Raw genomic sequence first — 16,211 nt, forward strand, 5'->3', positions numbered from 1 at the left:
AAAAAAATTAATACTATTCTACTGAAAGGATGCCAACCATTATTTATTTAGTTCAGATTTATGTATCCATGCATATGTTTGCATTTATATACTTTATTCCTACTTATGGATTCATAGGTATACAGTGAAGCACAGGTGCAATTTATGAAACCAAAAAAAACAAAGAAAAATATTGAGGGAGAACTGTTGTGAAGAAAAGGATAACGAGAGCTGGTAAAGTTTGGTACTTGTTGAAGTCCACTATGAGTTTTAAACGTTCAATTCTTACTTGGTCCTTTTCTTTCCCCACATCAGGTCACCACTAAAAAATCTGAATGTATTTTCGCAAATAATAATATAATATTTACTCTAATTTTTGACACTGTGTTCTGCCAGCCAATCATATTCCAGCAACTGGTCAGCCCTGCAATGAAAATACGTAACGGACCATTTCTGCACAGTGGGGACATATACTCAAAGAAAGAGTCGCATTCTATCTATATATAGTACTCCATGTTGGTGACAAAATTTTCACGGCTGATAAAGCAAAGAAACTTGTTTTAGAAGAGAGAAGACATAAGTTGTTGATCGATAGAAACAAGAAGACTTGTCAAAAACAGTCAAAGTCTCATTTTACAAATCAACATAATCAGAGCCCTTCATTAAATTCCAACGTGGACATATCAGAAGCGTCCATCTTATTTACTAAATACAAAGATGGATTTCAACTGAAGGATCCAGGACCTTCTAGAAGAGCTAATGCATAATAATTTACTTTTGCATTGTTTGTAAAGATTCTTTTTGTTTGTTATCAGATACACAATTAGGATTAGACACGTGTATAGGTTTGTTACTCTTCTTTGTATTCTTCCTTCTTAGAGTTTAGTATATATACATCACTGTACACTATAAACATTCATTCAAGAAAAATAATCAAAACGTTTTCTCACTATATTCTCTGATTTCCATCATGGTACCAGAGCGGTAGGATACGATCTCAGTACAATTTATTTTTCGTTTGCTTTCTTCTTCATCAAACTCAGCTTCTCTTTAGCTCTGTTCTAATGGCTCCTGGAACTGAAGCTTCTACTGTCAGCTCTGGTTCACCTGTTGCAGCGACAGGGACAACAGCTATCAATGACTCGGCTCATTCATATTATCTTCATCCTTCGGATTCTCCAGGGATGGTACTGGTTAACACTGTCTTTGATGGCAAAGGGTATGGAGGATGGAGAAGAGCCACAGTTATTGCTCTCTCAGCCAAGAACAAGCTTGGTTTTGTCGATGGCAGCTTCACCCAGCCAGATCCTTCTGATCTTCTATTCAAACCATGGAACCGCTGCAACGATATGGTAATCTTTGGATACTGAATTCCCTCTCCAAGGATATAGCAGAAAGTGTCTTGTACTCCAAGACTGCAAAAGAAATTTGGACTGAGTTAGAGGATCGCTTTAGTCAGTCAAATGGAGCTCAACTCTACCATCTTCAAAAGTAATTAAGCGACCTTGTTCAGGGGAACTCAGACATTCCAAGATATTACACCAAAATTAAGAGGATTTGGAATGAGCTTGATGCTCTTAATACCTGTGATCATTGTACATGCACTTGCAGTTGTGGAGGTAAGACAAAAGCTCTCAAATCTCTTCAAGATGGTCGACTTATCCAATTCCTCATGGGGCTCAATGAGGTATACATCAGCTGTGCGCAGTAACATACTGATGATATCACCTTTACCTAGTGTGAACTTGGCCTATTCACTGCTCATTCAAGATGAGAAGCAGCGTGAGATTCATGTTGCTCAACACCCTACTGAATCTGCCTTCTTGGCCTCATATTAGCAGGGAAATACTCAGAAAACAGGAAGAACAGATATGAAATTCAAAGCACATTTTGAAGGGAAGAAGTCCAACCTGTTTTGCAATTACTGCAAGAAGCCCGGACACACTATTGATCAATGTTATAGGATTATTGGATTCCCATCTTCCTTCAAGTTCACAAAGTCCAGAAAATTTCAAGGTGGAGCTTACAGCAATCAAGTAATGACTTCTGAAGATAATGTGACAACACCTACAGGAACAGACACACAATCATCAGGGAATCCCATCACACAGGATCAGTTTTCTCAACTTTTTCAGTTACTTCAGCTGGTGAAAATAGGACAACAAGGAGAACAGGTTTCTGAAGCCAACACTACTGCTAATTGTGCTGGTATAATACAGCCTGATCTTAACCCTTCCAGTTGTTTTTCTCATATTAATTCTGTTTATTGGATATTGGATTCTGGAGTAAAAGAACATATGACCTACGACTATTCCATTCACTTCGATATAAAACCTTTAACTAAGCCAGTTTATGTCAATCTTCCTAAATCTCACAGGATCAAGGTTCATCAAATAGGAAGTGTTCAAGTGCTACCAGACTTGATTTTGATAAATGTCCTTTATGTGCCTGATTTTAGATACAATCTCTTATTTGTTCATAAGCTCACAAAATGTCTTAATTGTCTCTTACTCTTTGCTTCTTTTGCTGCAATTTTACAGGCCCCTTCAATGAAGAGGCCAGTGGTTCTTGGTAGGGTTCAAGATGGTCTTTATCTCCTCAAGCCAATTCAAGCCAAACATCATGTAGAGCCAGTCATTTTACCAGTTCCTAAGTCTTTCTCTGCTTGTAATAAATGCAAGGATAGTTTAGCTTTTCATTCGGTTTCCAAATCAAACTCTGATGTAAGCCTATGGCACATGAGATTAGGGTATATGCCATTATCTAATATGAAGAATATTTCTAGTTTTCACAATCTTTCTGTGTCTAAATTCAATTATCCATGTGATGTTTGTTTTAAAGCTAGACAATCCAAATTACCATTTTCATCTAGCAGCATCTCTAGTACTTCTGCTTTTGAGCTTATTCACATAGACACATGGGGACCATATAAGATATCAACGCATCAAGGTTATAAATACTTCCTTATTATAGTAGATGACTATAGTAGAGCCACATGGACCTACCTTCTCAAGACTAAAAGTAATGCTTTCAGTATGTTGAAATCTTTTCTAGCAATGGTCAACACTCAATTCAATACAAAGGTTAAAACTATCAGATCCGATAATGCACTTGAGTTAGGAACAAGTTCTTTTACCTCTGAATTTTTCTCTTCACAAGGGATACTACACCAAACTACTTGTGTCAATACACAACAACAAATGGTGTTGTCGAAAGAAACCATAAACATCTACTTGAAACTTCTAGAGCTTTGTTATTTCAATCTAATGTTCCTATCACCTATTGGGGTGAGTGTTTGTTAACAGCAACCTTTTTGATCAATAGGTTTCCATCCAAGGTTTTGCATTTCAAATCACCCTATGAGGTTTTGTTTGGAAAGAAACCCTCTTATGATTCTCTTAAAATTTTTGGTTGTCTTTGTTATGTTTCTACAAAGCCTGCACATAGATCAAAGCTTGAGCCTAGGTCCATTAAGTGTATTTTCTAGGGATATCCTTTTGGTAAAAAAGGGTATAAGGTTCTTGATGTCACATCCAGAAAAGTCCCAACCATGTTTGCAAATTAAGGAAGTCTCTCTATGGGCTTAAGCAAGCCTCACGACAGTGGTACGCAAGACTCACTGCAGCTCTCAACTTCAAAGGGTACTCTCACTCCCTTAACGATTATTCATTGTTCTTCAAATATTCAGACACTGGTATCACTATCCTAGCAGTCTATGTCGACGATATTCTTATTACGAGAAATGATCCCACTGCAATTCATCTACTAAAGGAATTTCTTGATTTGGAGCTTCAAATTAAGGACCTTGGTGAAGCAAGTTACTTCCTTGGTATGGAAATTATACGTGAAAAACAAGGATTGATCCTTAGTCAAAGAAAATTCACCTTAGATCTCCTTTCTAATTTTGGCTGCACAGAATGAAGCCTGTACACTCTCCACTGGACCCCAATTGCAAATTGACTGCTGAATTTGGCGAGCTCCTTCCTGATCCTACCATTTATCGACATCTTGTTGGGAAACTCAACTATTTGACTCATACTCGACCGGATCTTTCGTTTGCTGTCCAACATTTAAGTCAATATATGCAGCAGCCTCGGCGTCCTCATTTTGAATCAGCTATACACTGCCTGCGATACCTTTTATCGACGCCAAGTTTTGGTCTTTTCCTTAATTCAGACCCATCTCTGCAACTCCTTGCCTTTTGTGATTGCCGTGATTCACGCCATTCAGTTAGTGGGTTCTTTATCAGCTTAAGAGGATCTCTAATTTCTTGGAAATCCAAGAAACAACCCCCCATGTCTCTCTCATCTGCTGAAGTAGAGTACCGCTCAATGTGTCGTGTCGTTGCCGATATCACTTGGCTGGTTCGTCTCCTCTCAGATCTGACTGTCAAACCGTCGCTTCCTGTCTCGCTTCATTCGGATAGCAAAGCCGCTATTCATATTGCAAAAAATCCGGTATTTCATGAACGGACGAAACATGTTGACTTGGATTGTCACTTCGTCCGTCAACAGTTTCTGGCCGGCCTCATCTCTCTTTCCTTCATTCCCTCATCATCTTAGATTGCCGATATATTCACTAAGCCACTGTCTGGGCCTCAACACCATCGTATCATGGGAAAGGTGGGCGTGTCTATTCCACCCTCCAACTTGAGGGGGATGTTGGTTACCAAAATTTCCATGGCTGATAAAGCAAAGAAACTTGTTTCAGAAGAGAGAAGACATAAGCTGTTGATTGATAGAAACAAGAAGACTTGTCAAAATAGTCAAAGTCTCATTTTACAAATCAACATAATCAGAGCCCTTCATTAAATTCCAACGTGGACATATTAGAAATGTCCATCTTATTTACTAAATACAAAGATGGATTTCAGCTGAAGGACCCAGGACCTTCTAGAAGAGCTAATGGATAATATTTACTTTTGCATTGTTTGTAAAGATTCTTTTTGTTTGTTATCAGATACACAATTAGGATTAGACACGTGTATAGGTTTGTTACTCTTCTTTGTATTCTTCCTTCTTAGAGTTTAGTATATATACATCACTGTACACTGTAAACATTCATTCAAGAAAAATAATCAAAAAGTTTTCTCACTATATTCTCTGATTTCCATCACTCCACTACTTCAAAGTAAGGAAAGATTAACAAAGAACCCTGATTAAGGATGTGTCGGTATGAGGAAAAATGACTTCTGCGAATTTGTTTTAGGGAAGTCATTCTTAATGTTTATTACGATGAAGGTTATTTTTCATGGAAAACGATTTTTATCAAATAAAAAATGACTTCTCTTTTTTATGGGCGAATAAGTACCACTTCGATATTGATATTAATATTAATTATTATTATTGTTATTCAAAAAAAAAAGAATTTCATTATAATGAACACATCCTAAGTCTGAGATCTTGCATAAGACAATTTCTATTTGACTGGCAAATATTTAGTTCTACTCTATCTAACTTATGTAGTGCATAAGATTAAATTTATAATAATTTATACATCAATATTTCGGTAAGCTGCATCAAGTTTGTTCGTCACGACCCAAACCCAAATTCCTCCCTGCGTGAACTGTCGTGACGGCACCTAGTCTCTACGATTAGGTAAAGCCTAATATTGCGGAAATGAAATGAAAACACAAAGATAACAGCTAACATATGTAATTAATAAGCGGAAACGGTGCCACTCGACGTATACAATAATCATCTTTCCCAAAACCCGGAATGTCGCAATGTCACAAGCTTCTAAGAGTTTCTACTGCTCTATACATCCATAATTGAGGAAAAATAGGGGGGGATCATCACAAAGGGATAGAAAGGGACTTTGAGGTCTGCGAACGTGGGCAGATGTACCTTGAAGTCTCCTGAGGCAGCAACTACACAGCTAGACTCGAGGCTAATAGCTAGTACCTGGATCTGCACACGGAAAACATGTGCATGAAAGGGCATGAGTACACAACAACGGTACCCAGTAAGTGCCAAGTCTAACCTTGGTCGAGTAGTGACGAGATCAGGTCAGGGCCCTACTGAAAAATATATAATAAAATAAGACGGAAAGAAATATTGCAGTAAAATAAATACGGGAATCTAACAGGAATAGAATTTAATGAAAGCCAATAGCTCAAAACACAGTAATAGCAACAGGGGATCTCCCGGGATATCGTCATGTAGTCCTAAAGGTAAATGTGCACGTGGATCTCCCAAAATACCGTTCCGTAGTCCCTAAATAAATATGCAGTGCTGGGTGATCTCCCGGAATACCGTTCCGTAGTCCCAACGTAAATATGCAGTATAGTGAAGTCTCCCGGAATACCGTTTCGTAGTCCCAAAGTAAATATGCAGTACGACCAATATGAATAACAGTCACAACGAGAAAATCTACAGCTAAGGATTAGTTCAAATCAAAGAAAACCAGGTAAATTCACTAAACATGTTGCACAAAGTTCAATTAGGCAGTTAAAACATGTACGCATGCTTTTCTAGTCTAAACAAGAAAGTACATATGCTAGTGTAAATCAAACAAGGAGAAAACATGTTATGACTTAGTGAAAAATGGAGTTTTACAACAAATAGCCCGTGTACGTACTCGTTACCTCACGTATACGGCACTCATATATCAAACATTACCAAATCCTAAGGGGAGTTCCCTCATAGAAGGTTAGGCAAGCCACTTACCTCGAACCAAACTCAAATCAATCCAAAATAATGCTCTTTCCGCGAATATCCAGCTCGGAATGGCACAAATTTAACGAAAACCAATTACATAACATAAATATAGCTACAAGAAACTAATCTAGCTACCGAAATCAAATCTAAGGCAAAATATTAGAAAAACGCCCGAAAAGCCTCCTCGGACCCACGTCTCAGAATCGGGTTAAATTTATAAATTATGAACACCCATTACTCACGAGTTCACTCATACCAAAATTTATCCAAATCCGAGGTCTAAATCCCACTCAAAACTCAGAAATTCAATTGAGGAACTATTTCCCCCATTTTTCCAACTTCTCACTCAAAATCCCCGATTAAATGAAGAAAACAATAATAGATTATTGAAAAATAGCAAAAAACGAGTAAGGAATCATTACCCCAAAGCTTTCTTTGAAAATCCCTCAAGAAATCTCCAAATCCCGAGCTCCCAAATCTAAGAATGGTGAAAATGAAACAAACTCTCGATTAAGCCCCTTTTCTGCCTAGTCAAACCGCATATGTGGACCTCTCTTCGCACCTGCGGCACAGCACTTGCAGAAAATCCATCACAAGTGCTAAAATCACTTATGTCCTCAAGTCTCGCTTCTACGAGCAATGGGCCGCACCTGCGCGGCCGCTCCTGCGAAATCTCTTCCGCTCCTGCGGTCCTTCACCTCATCTACGGTTCCTTCCTCGCAGATGCGGAAATAACCTCGCATCTGCGATCCCGACCTGGACTTCCTAACTCTGCTTCTGCGCTCCAAGTCCCGCTTCTGCAGGCTCACACCTGCAGTGACCTCTCCGCAGGTGCTATTACACCAGCACCAGAAAATCTTCAGCAATGGCCTAAGTCCAATTTTCAACCCGTTGAGCATCCGAAAAACACCCGAGGCCCTCGAGACCTCAACCAAACATACCAACCAATCCTAAAACACCATACGAACTTAGTCGAGCACGCAAAATACATCAAACAATGCTAACAACACAATCCTCCTCCGATTTAAACTTAAAGAACTTGAAACTTCTAAATTCGATAACCGATGCCGAAACCAACCAAATCACGTTCGATTGACCCCAAAATTTTTACACAAGTCATATTCAACATTACAGAGCTACTACTTCTGGTATCGGATTCCGACCCCGATATCAAAAATTCTACTTCCGGTCTAAATCTCCAAAAAATCGACTTTCACCATTTCAAGCGTAAATAAACTACGAAGCTCCAAAACACAATTTGGACATGCCCCTAGGACTGAAATCACCTAACGGAGCTATCAGAATTGACGAAACTTCATTCCGAAGTCGTCTTCACACAGTTTCGACTACGGTCCAAATTCTAAGACTTAAGCCTCCATTTAGGGACTAAGTGTTCCAAAACACTCCAAAATCCAAAATGAAACCTCCTGGCAAGTCACAATAGTAGAAAATAGATACAGGGGAAGCAGTTAATAGGGGATCGAGGATCTAACTGTCGAAATGACCGGCCGGGTAGTTACATCCTCCCCCTCTTAAAACATTTATTCGTCCTCGAACGGATATAGAGACATACCTGAAGTGGTGAAAAGATAAGGATAACGGTTGCGCATATCCTGCTCAGTCTCCCAAGTTGCCTCCTCGATTGGCTGACCCCGCCACTGAACCTTCACTAATGCAATGTTCTTTGACCTCAACTTTCGAACCTGCCTGTCCACAATAGCCAATGGCTCCTCAACCTAGGATAGATCCTTGTCCAACTGAGCTGAACTAAAATCCAACACGTGAGACGGATCACCGTGATACTTCCGGAGCATAGAAATATGGAATACCGGATGAAATCCTACTAGACTAGGAGGCAAGGCAAGCTCATAAACAACCTCCCCAATTCACCGCAACACCTCAAATGGACCAATGAACCTGGGGCTCAGCTTGCCCTTCTTTCCGAACCTCATGACGCCCTTCATAGGTGAAACGCAGAGCAAGACCCATTCCCTAACCATGAACGCAACATTGCGAACCTTCCGGTCCGCATAACTCTTCTATATGGACTGGGCTGTGCGAAGTCTATCCTGAATCACCTTAACCTTCTCCAAGGCATCCTGAACCAAGTTTATTCCCAATAATATAGCCTCGCCCGGATCGAACCAACCCACTGAGGACTGACAATACCTACAATACAGAGCCTTATACGGTACCATCTAAATGTTGGACTGATAACTGTTGTTGTAGGAAAACTCCGCAAGTGGTAAGAACTGATCCCAAGAACCTCCAAACTGCATCACACATGCACGGAGCATATCCTCAAGAATCTGAATAGTGCGCTCGGACTGTCCGTCCATCTGGGGGTGAAATGCTATGCTCAACTCCACCTGAGTACCCAACTCATATTGTACGGCTCTCCAGAACCGTGATGTAAACTGCGTACCCCGGTTAGAGATGATAGATATTGGCACGCCATAAAGTCTGACAATCTCACGGATATAAACTCGAGCCAACTGCTAGGAAGAATAGGTAGTCATCACACGAAGGAAATGAGCTAACTTGGTCAGTCTATCCACAATCACCCAAACTGCATCAAACTTCTGCTGAGTTCATGGGAGTCTAACAATGAAATCCATAGTGATCCGCTCCTATTTCCACTCCAGAATCTCTAACTTCTGAAGCAATCCACCCGGCCGTTGATGCTCATACTTCACCTATTGGCAATTTAGGCACCGAGCTACTTACTCTACTATATCTTTCTTCATTCTCCTCCACCAGTAATGCTTCCTCAAGTCCTGATACATTTTCACGGCACCTGGATGAATAGAGTACCGTGAACTGTGAGCCTCTTAAAGAATCAACTCACGCAAACCATCCACACTAGGCACACATAGCATGTCCTACATCCTCAATGCACCATCGTCCCCAATAGTAACCTCTTTAGCATCACCGTGCTAAACCGTGGCCTTTAGGACAAGTAGATGGGGGTCATCATACTGACGCTCCCTAATACGATCATAAAGAGAAGACCGAGATACCACATAAGCCAATACTTGACTAGGCTCAGAAATATCCAATCTCACAAACTGGCTGGCTAAGGCCTGAACATCCAACGACGTGGGCCTCTCCGCTGCTGGTAGATAATCTAAACTCCCCAAACTCTCTGTTCGGCGACTCAAAGCATCGGTCACCACATTCACCTTCCCTGGGTGGTACAAAATGGTGATATCATAATCCTTAAGTAGCTCTAACCACCTCCTTTAACATAAATTAAGATCCTTCTGCTTGAACAGATGCTACAAACTCTAGTGATCAGTATAGATCTCACAAGGGACACCGTACAAATAGTGCCTCCAAATTTTCCAGGCATGAACAATAGCTACAAGCTCAAGGTCATGGACAGGATAGTTCATCTCATGCACCTTCATTTTCCTGGATGCGTAGGCAATCACCCTATGGTCCTGCATCAACACCGCATCAAGGCCAACTTGGGGACACATCATAATAAAATGTATAAGACCCGGAACCTGAAGGCAATACCAATACTGGGGTTGTAGTCAAAGCTGTCTTGAGCTTCTAAAAGCTCTCCTCACACTCTTCTGTCCACCTAAATAGAGCACCTTTCTGGGTTAGCTAGGTCATGAGTGCTGCAATAGATGAAAATCCCTCAACAAATCAACGATAAAAGCCCGCCAAACTAAGAAAACTCCGGATCTCTGTAGATGAGGATGGCCTGAGCTAACACTACACTGCTTCCACCTTCTTCGGGTCCACCTTGAACCCTTCACTCGATACTACGTGACCCAAAAATACCACTGAATCCAACCAAAACTCACATTTTGAGAACTTTGCATATAATTTCTTTTCTCTCAAGGTCTAAAGCACATTCCTCAAATGTTGCTCATGATCTTCCCGACTCCGGAAGTATACCAGAATTTCATCAATAAATAAAATGATAAATGAGTCAAGATAAGGTCAAAACAAACTATGCATCAAATACATAAATGTTGATGGGGCGTTGGTTAGCCCAAATGACATAACAAGGAACTCGTAATGACCATACCAATTTGTAACGACCCGACTGGTCGTTTTAAGAATTTACGCCCTGATCCCCTATTAACTGCTTTCCCCGTGTTTATTTCTGCTATTTTTTATTTGTTGGGATGTTTGGTTTTGAGTTTCGGAGAGTTTTGGGACACTTATTCTAAATGACAATTTAAGTTTTAGAAATTGGACTGTAGTTGGAGCAGTATGAAGACTGCCTCGGAATGGGATTTTGTTTGTTCCGTTATCTCCCTTGGGTGATTTTGGTCTTAGGGGCGTGTTTGGATTGTATTTTGGAGGTCCATAGCAGATTTAGGCTTAAAATACCGAAAGTTGAATTTTTGAAATTTCTGGCTCGATAGTGAGATTTTGATCCGAGGGTCGAAATGGAATTTCAGAAGTTGGAGTAGCTCCATAGTGTTTCATGTAACGTGTGTGCAAAATTTTAGGTCATTCAGATAAGGTTTGATTGACTTTTGGATCGAAAGCGTAATTTGAGAGTTTTTGGAATTCTTAGGCTTGAATCCGATGTAAAATTGGTATTTTGATTTTGTTTTGAGTGTTTTGAAGGTTCGAACAAGTTTTAATGATGTCATGGGATATGTTGGCATGTTTGTCTGAGGTTCCGAGGGCCTCGGGTGAGTTTCGGGTGGTTAAACTGACCAAATTCTTGTTTTGAAAGTTGCAGATTGCTTCAGTTTTGTGTTGCAGAGAATTTTCCCTTTGCGTTCGCGACACTGCTCCCGCATTCGTGAAGGGTATGGAATAGTGTGCATTGCGAACGCAAGTCAGGTTCCGCGTTCACGTAGAGTATTTGGGGCAGCTGGGATCCCAGGAACTTTGTGCTTCATGTTCGCGTAGATGGAGTCCCGTTCGCGAAGGCTTGGAGAGTTCGAGCATCGCGTTCGCAAGGAGATGTTAGAGTTCATGAAAGAGGAGTTGTATTGGTTCGTGATTTTATGCTTTGCGAACTCGAGGTAGTGGCCGCGTTCGCGAAGAAGGAATAACTGGGCATTATTTAAATAGCCAATCCGGGACCCTTCTTCATTTTTCCACCATTTTTGAACGGGATTGAAGCTTTTGAAGGAGCCTTTTGGAGAAACTAAAGGGGAATCACTTGGAGGTAACATTTTTGACTTCATAACTCATTTATATGTGATTAAAGGTCTAATTGGTGGTGAAATATTAGGGAAAAATCAGTGCAAAATGGGTAATTAGGGCCTGAAATTAAGAGAAATTAAAATTGGTATTTGAGGGGCCAATTGAACTCCGATTTTGGTGTTCTTGATATGTATAGACTCGTGGGAGTATGAGGATTCTGAAAATGTAAATTTTACCCGATTCCGCGACATGGGCCTGAGGGGAATTTTGGTCATTTAACCTAATTTCGCGTATTAGCTTAGAACTTCTTTGTAGAATCAGTTACTTGAAGTGTTATTTACATTATGCAATTGAATTGAACAGATTTGGACCATTTGGAGTTGAGTACTCGTGGCAAGAACGTGGTTTCGGGTTGATTTGAGCCAGTTCGAGGTAAGTAATTTGCCTAACCTTGTGGGGGGGGGGACATTCCCCTTACGATTTGGTATTATTGATAATTGAAATGCCTTGTACGTGAGGTGACGAGTGTGTACTTGTGCTAATTGTTGAAAATCCGATTTTCATTAAGTAATTACTAGTATGTTTCTTTTCCTATTTATACTACTTGCAAATTTAAGCATGTTGTTAGCTTAGGAAAGCATGTCTAATTTATTTAATTGCCTTATTTGCTCAAACTGCCTTATTTGGATTAAGTGCAGCATGTTAGGTTAGAAATACCTGGTTTACATTGGTATGGAACTTAAATTTAACTGTGTACTCTTCTTTTTGTTGCTGTGTGTTTACTTTGGGACTATGGGACGGTATCTCGGAAGATCCACCTGTATGTTTATTTTGGGACTATGGAACGGTATTCCGGGAGATCCCCCTGCACATTTACATTGGAACTACGGGACTACACCCGGTAGTTTCCCCATGTACTGAGTATTTACATTTGGGACTATGGATTGGTATTCCGGGAGATCCCCTTACATTATGAGTTGGACTACGGGATGGTATCCCGGGAGATCCACTGGATATTTATATTTGGGACTACAGGACGGTATCCTGGGAGATCCCTGGTTGTAATCTTTGTGTTGAGCTATATTTCTTCTGTGTTTACTTGGCCTCTGTGGTAGTTGTTGTTGTCCTTTATATCCTGTGTTACTTTTACTATTGTACTTATATATACTATTTTTGTTCTATACTATTGAACCTTATATTTCATTTAACCTCGGTAGAGCCCTGACCTTCCTCATCACTACCCGACCGAGGTTTTGGCACTTACTAAGTACCGTTGTGGTGTACTCATGCCCTTTCTGCGCATGTTTTTTATGTGTAGATCCAGGTACTTCTAATCAAACTTATCACGCTTGAGACGAGGCGCTTGTAGAGACTCCGAGGTATATCTGTCGCATCTGCAGACCGAAGAGTCCCTTTCTACTCTCCCTTTTGTATTAGCCCTTCTGTACTCTCGTTTCTTTGTTAGATATTCTGGAGTTAGATGTTTGTAGACATTCAAAGGCTTGTGATCATGAGATTCCGGGTTTTGGGAAATTTTATTAGCTTCAAGAGTTGTTATTATGTATGTCGAGTGACATTTTAAACATTGTTTTATTTCACTACTTCAGTTTTTAAATTATTTCTTTTGCAATTATTGTTTATATTCTACATTGTTAGGCTTACCTAGTCGTAGAGACTAGGTGCTGTAACGATGGTTCACAGAGGGCTAGCCGGGGTCATGACAAGTTGGTATCAAAGCTCTAGGTTCATAGGAGTCATGAATCACAAGTCGATTTATTAGAGTCTTGCTGATCGGTACGGAGACGTCTGTACTTATCTACGATGTGCTATATAACTGTTAAGAAAATTCCCCTACATTTGATTTCCTTGTCGTGCGAGAATTTGATGTCACAATTCTAAACTTCTGTCTTCCATTCTCTCACAAATGGTGAGGACACGTGCTACCCGAGATGATCAAGCACTCGTTTCCCCTACTGCAGCCGTCAGAGGCCGAGGTCAGGGTAGAGGCCGAGGACATATACGTGGTGCATCTAGAGCATCCGCACGAGCTACCACCGAGGTACCACCAGTAGTTCCAGCCGGAGTCCAGGCACCTAATACACCTACTGCTACTACTACTTCAGCTCTTTGAGAGACTCTTGCGCAGTTCATGAGCATGTACACCACTTCGGCTCAGGCAAGGTTGCTTCCCCTTACTGCAGCCACATCACAGGCCATGGGAGGAGCACAAACTCCTGCCGCCCGCACTCCTGAGCAGCGAGTGCATGTTGATCAGGTCCTAGAGATTATTCCTGTACAGCCTGTAGCCCCAGGTCATCCCGATCACAGGACAGAGGCTCAGAGGATAAGCAACAAAGACTTGAGAGCTTCAAGAAGTATGATCCTCCTGTATTCAGTGGGTTAGCATCAGATGATGCCTTGGGATTTCTAGAGGAGTGTCACCGTATCCTCCACACTATGGGTATATCCGGATCGAGGGGGGTTTCTTTCACTGCCTTCCATCTTCGAGGGGCCGCCTATGAGTGGTGGCACACCTATGAGTTAGATAGTCCGAATGAGGTTGCCTCACTAACTTGGACCCAGTTTTCAGATATGTTCTTGAAAGAGTTTGTTCCTCAGAGCCTCATGGACGCATGGCGTGTAGAGTTTGAGCATTTGTGCTAGGGTAATATAACTGCCTCGGAGTATGTTGTCCATTACACCAACTTGGCTAGACATGCCCCAGCCTTGGTTTCTACTGTTCGCGAGAGGGTTCGCCGGTTTATTGAGGGGCTTATTCCCAACATCAGGTCTAGCATGGCTCGTGAGTTGGATATGGATATTTCTTATTAGTAGGTGGTGATCATTGCTAGGGGGGATCGAGGGTATGCATGCTAGGGAGAGAGAGGAGAGGGAGGCCAAGAGGTCTCGAGAGTCGGGCCATTATTCTGGTGCCCGTGTCCCAGCTGCACGTCGTCATGGTAGGGGTTATATGAGTCGCCCTATTTATTCAGCTCGTCTAGCAGCCAGTGGTATTCCAGCTCCTCCTAGGCCTCAGAAGCCTTATTATGCACCTCTAGTATCTAGTATGCCTGCTACGTGGGGTACTTTCAATGGTTAGTCCAGCAGACCTGGACCGAGACAGTCACAACCGCCACGTCCTCCTAGATCTTGTTTTGAGTGTGGTGATACATGCCATATAGTGAGGGATTGCCCCAAACTTAGGAAGGGTGCACCTCCACAGACTTCTCAACCACAACGTGCCTCGCAGAGTTCTCAAGCTATGGTTACAGCTCCAGTTGCCACCCCATCTACTCAGCCAGCTAGAGGTGGAGGTTGGGGAGGTAGAGGTCGCCCTAGAGGGGGAGGCCAGGCCAGATACTATGCCCTTCCTGCCCGTACCGAGGTTGTTGCCTCCGATTCTATCATCACAAGTATTATACTGGTTTGTCACAGAGATGCATCGGTTATATATGATCCAGGCTCCACTTATTCTTATGTGTCCTCTTATTTTGCTCCGTATTTGGGTGTATCTCGGGATTCTTTGAGTTCTCCTGTTTATGTTTCTACTCCTGTGGGAGATTCTCTTGTTGTGGACCACATTTATCGGTCGTGTTTGGTTGCTCTTAGTGGTTTTTAGACCATAGACGATTTATTGTTGCTCAATATGGTAGATTTTGATATTATCTTGGGCATGGATTGGTTGTCTCCCCATTATACTATTCTTGATTGTCACGCCAAAACCGTGACGCTGGCTATGCCAGGTGTACCACGTGTTGAGTAGAGGGATGCTTTAGATCACACTACCAGTAGAGTTATTTCTTTTCTTAAGGCTCAGTGTATGGTTGAGAAGGGGTGTGATGCGTATCTAGCTTATGTAAGAGATCTCAGTATTGATACCCCTTCAGTTGATTCAGTCCTAATAGTACAGGATTTTCCTGATGTGTTTCCAACTGATCTTTTGGGCATGCCACCTGATAAAGATATTGATTTTGGAATTGATCTGTTACCGGGCACCTAGCCCATTTCTATTCCTCCTTATCGTATGGCTCCTCCTGAGTTGAAGGAGTTGAAGGATTAGTTATAGGAATTGCTTGATAAGGGTTTTATTAGGACCAGTGTATCACCTTGGGGTGTTCCTGTCCTGTTTGTGAAGAAAAAGGATAGTTCTATGTGTATGTGTATTGATTATTTCCAGTTGAACAAAGTTACAGTGAAGAACCGTTATCCTTTGCCCCGTATTGATGATCTGTTGACCAGCTTCAGGGCGCACGAGTGTTTTCTAAGATTGACTTGCGCTCAGGTTACCATCAGTTGAAGATTCGGGAGCCAGATATTCCGAAGAATCCTTTTAGGACTCGGTATGGTCATTACGAGTTCCTTGTACTGTTATTTGGCTGACCAATGCCCCAGCAGCCTTTATGCATTTGATGCACAGTGTGTTCTGGCCATATCTTGACTAGTTTG

At 41.4% G+C, this 16,211-nt stretch overlaps 2 protein-coding genes across 2 annotated transcripts; both read left to right on the plus strand.

Annotated features, from left to right (window-relative positions):
- Positions 1-887: 887 nt before the first annotated feature.
- LOC107769543 (uncharacterized) lies at positions 888-2,773 on the plus strand. Its single transcript, XM_016588768.2, has 2 exons — positions 888-2,187; positions 2,520-2,773. The coding sequence occupies exons 1-2, from the start codon at positions 1,851-1,853 to the stop codon at positions 2,552-2,554; spliced, it is 372 nt and encodes a 123-aa protein (XP_016444254.1). The 5' UTR covers positions 888-1,850; the 3' UTR covers positions 2,555-2,773.
- Positions 1,044-1,817, plus strand: LOC107769546 (uncharacterized). The gene is made up of 2 exons (XM_075240163.1): positions 1,044-1,331; positions 1,503-1,817. The coding sequence occupies exons 1-2, from the start codon at positions 1,044-1,046 to the stop codon at positions 1,815-1,817; spliced, it is 603 nt and encodes a 200-aa protein (XP_075096264.1).
- Positions 2,774-16,211: the final 13,438 nt, after the last annotated feature.

This window comes from Nicotiana tabacum, chromosome 20, assembly GCF_000715075.1.
Source record: "Nicotiana tabacum cultivar K326 chromosome 20, ASM71507v2, whole genome shotgun sequence".
Taxonomy (NCBI): domain Eukaryota; kingdom Viridiplantae; phylum Streptophyta; class Magnoliopsida; order Solanales; family Solanaceae; genus Nicotiana; species Nicotiana tabacum.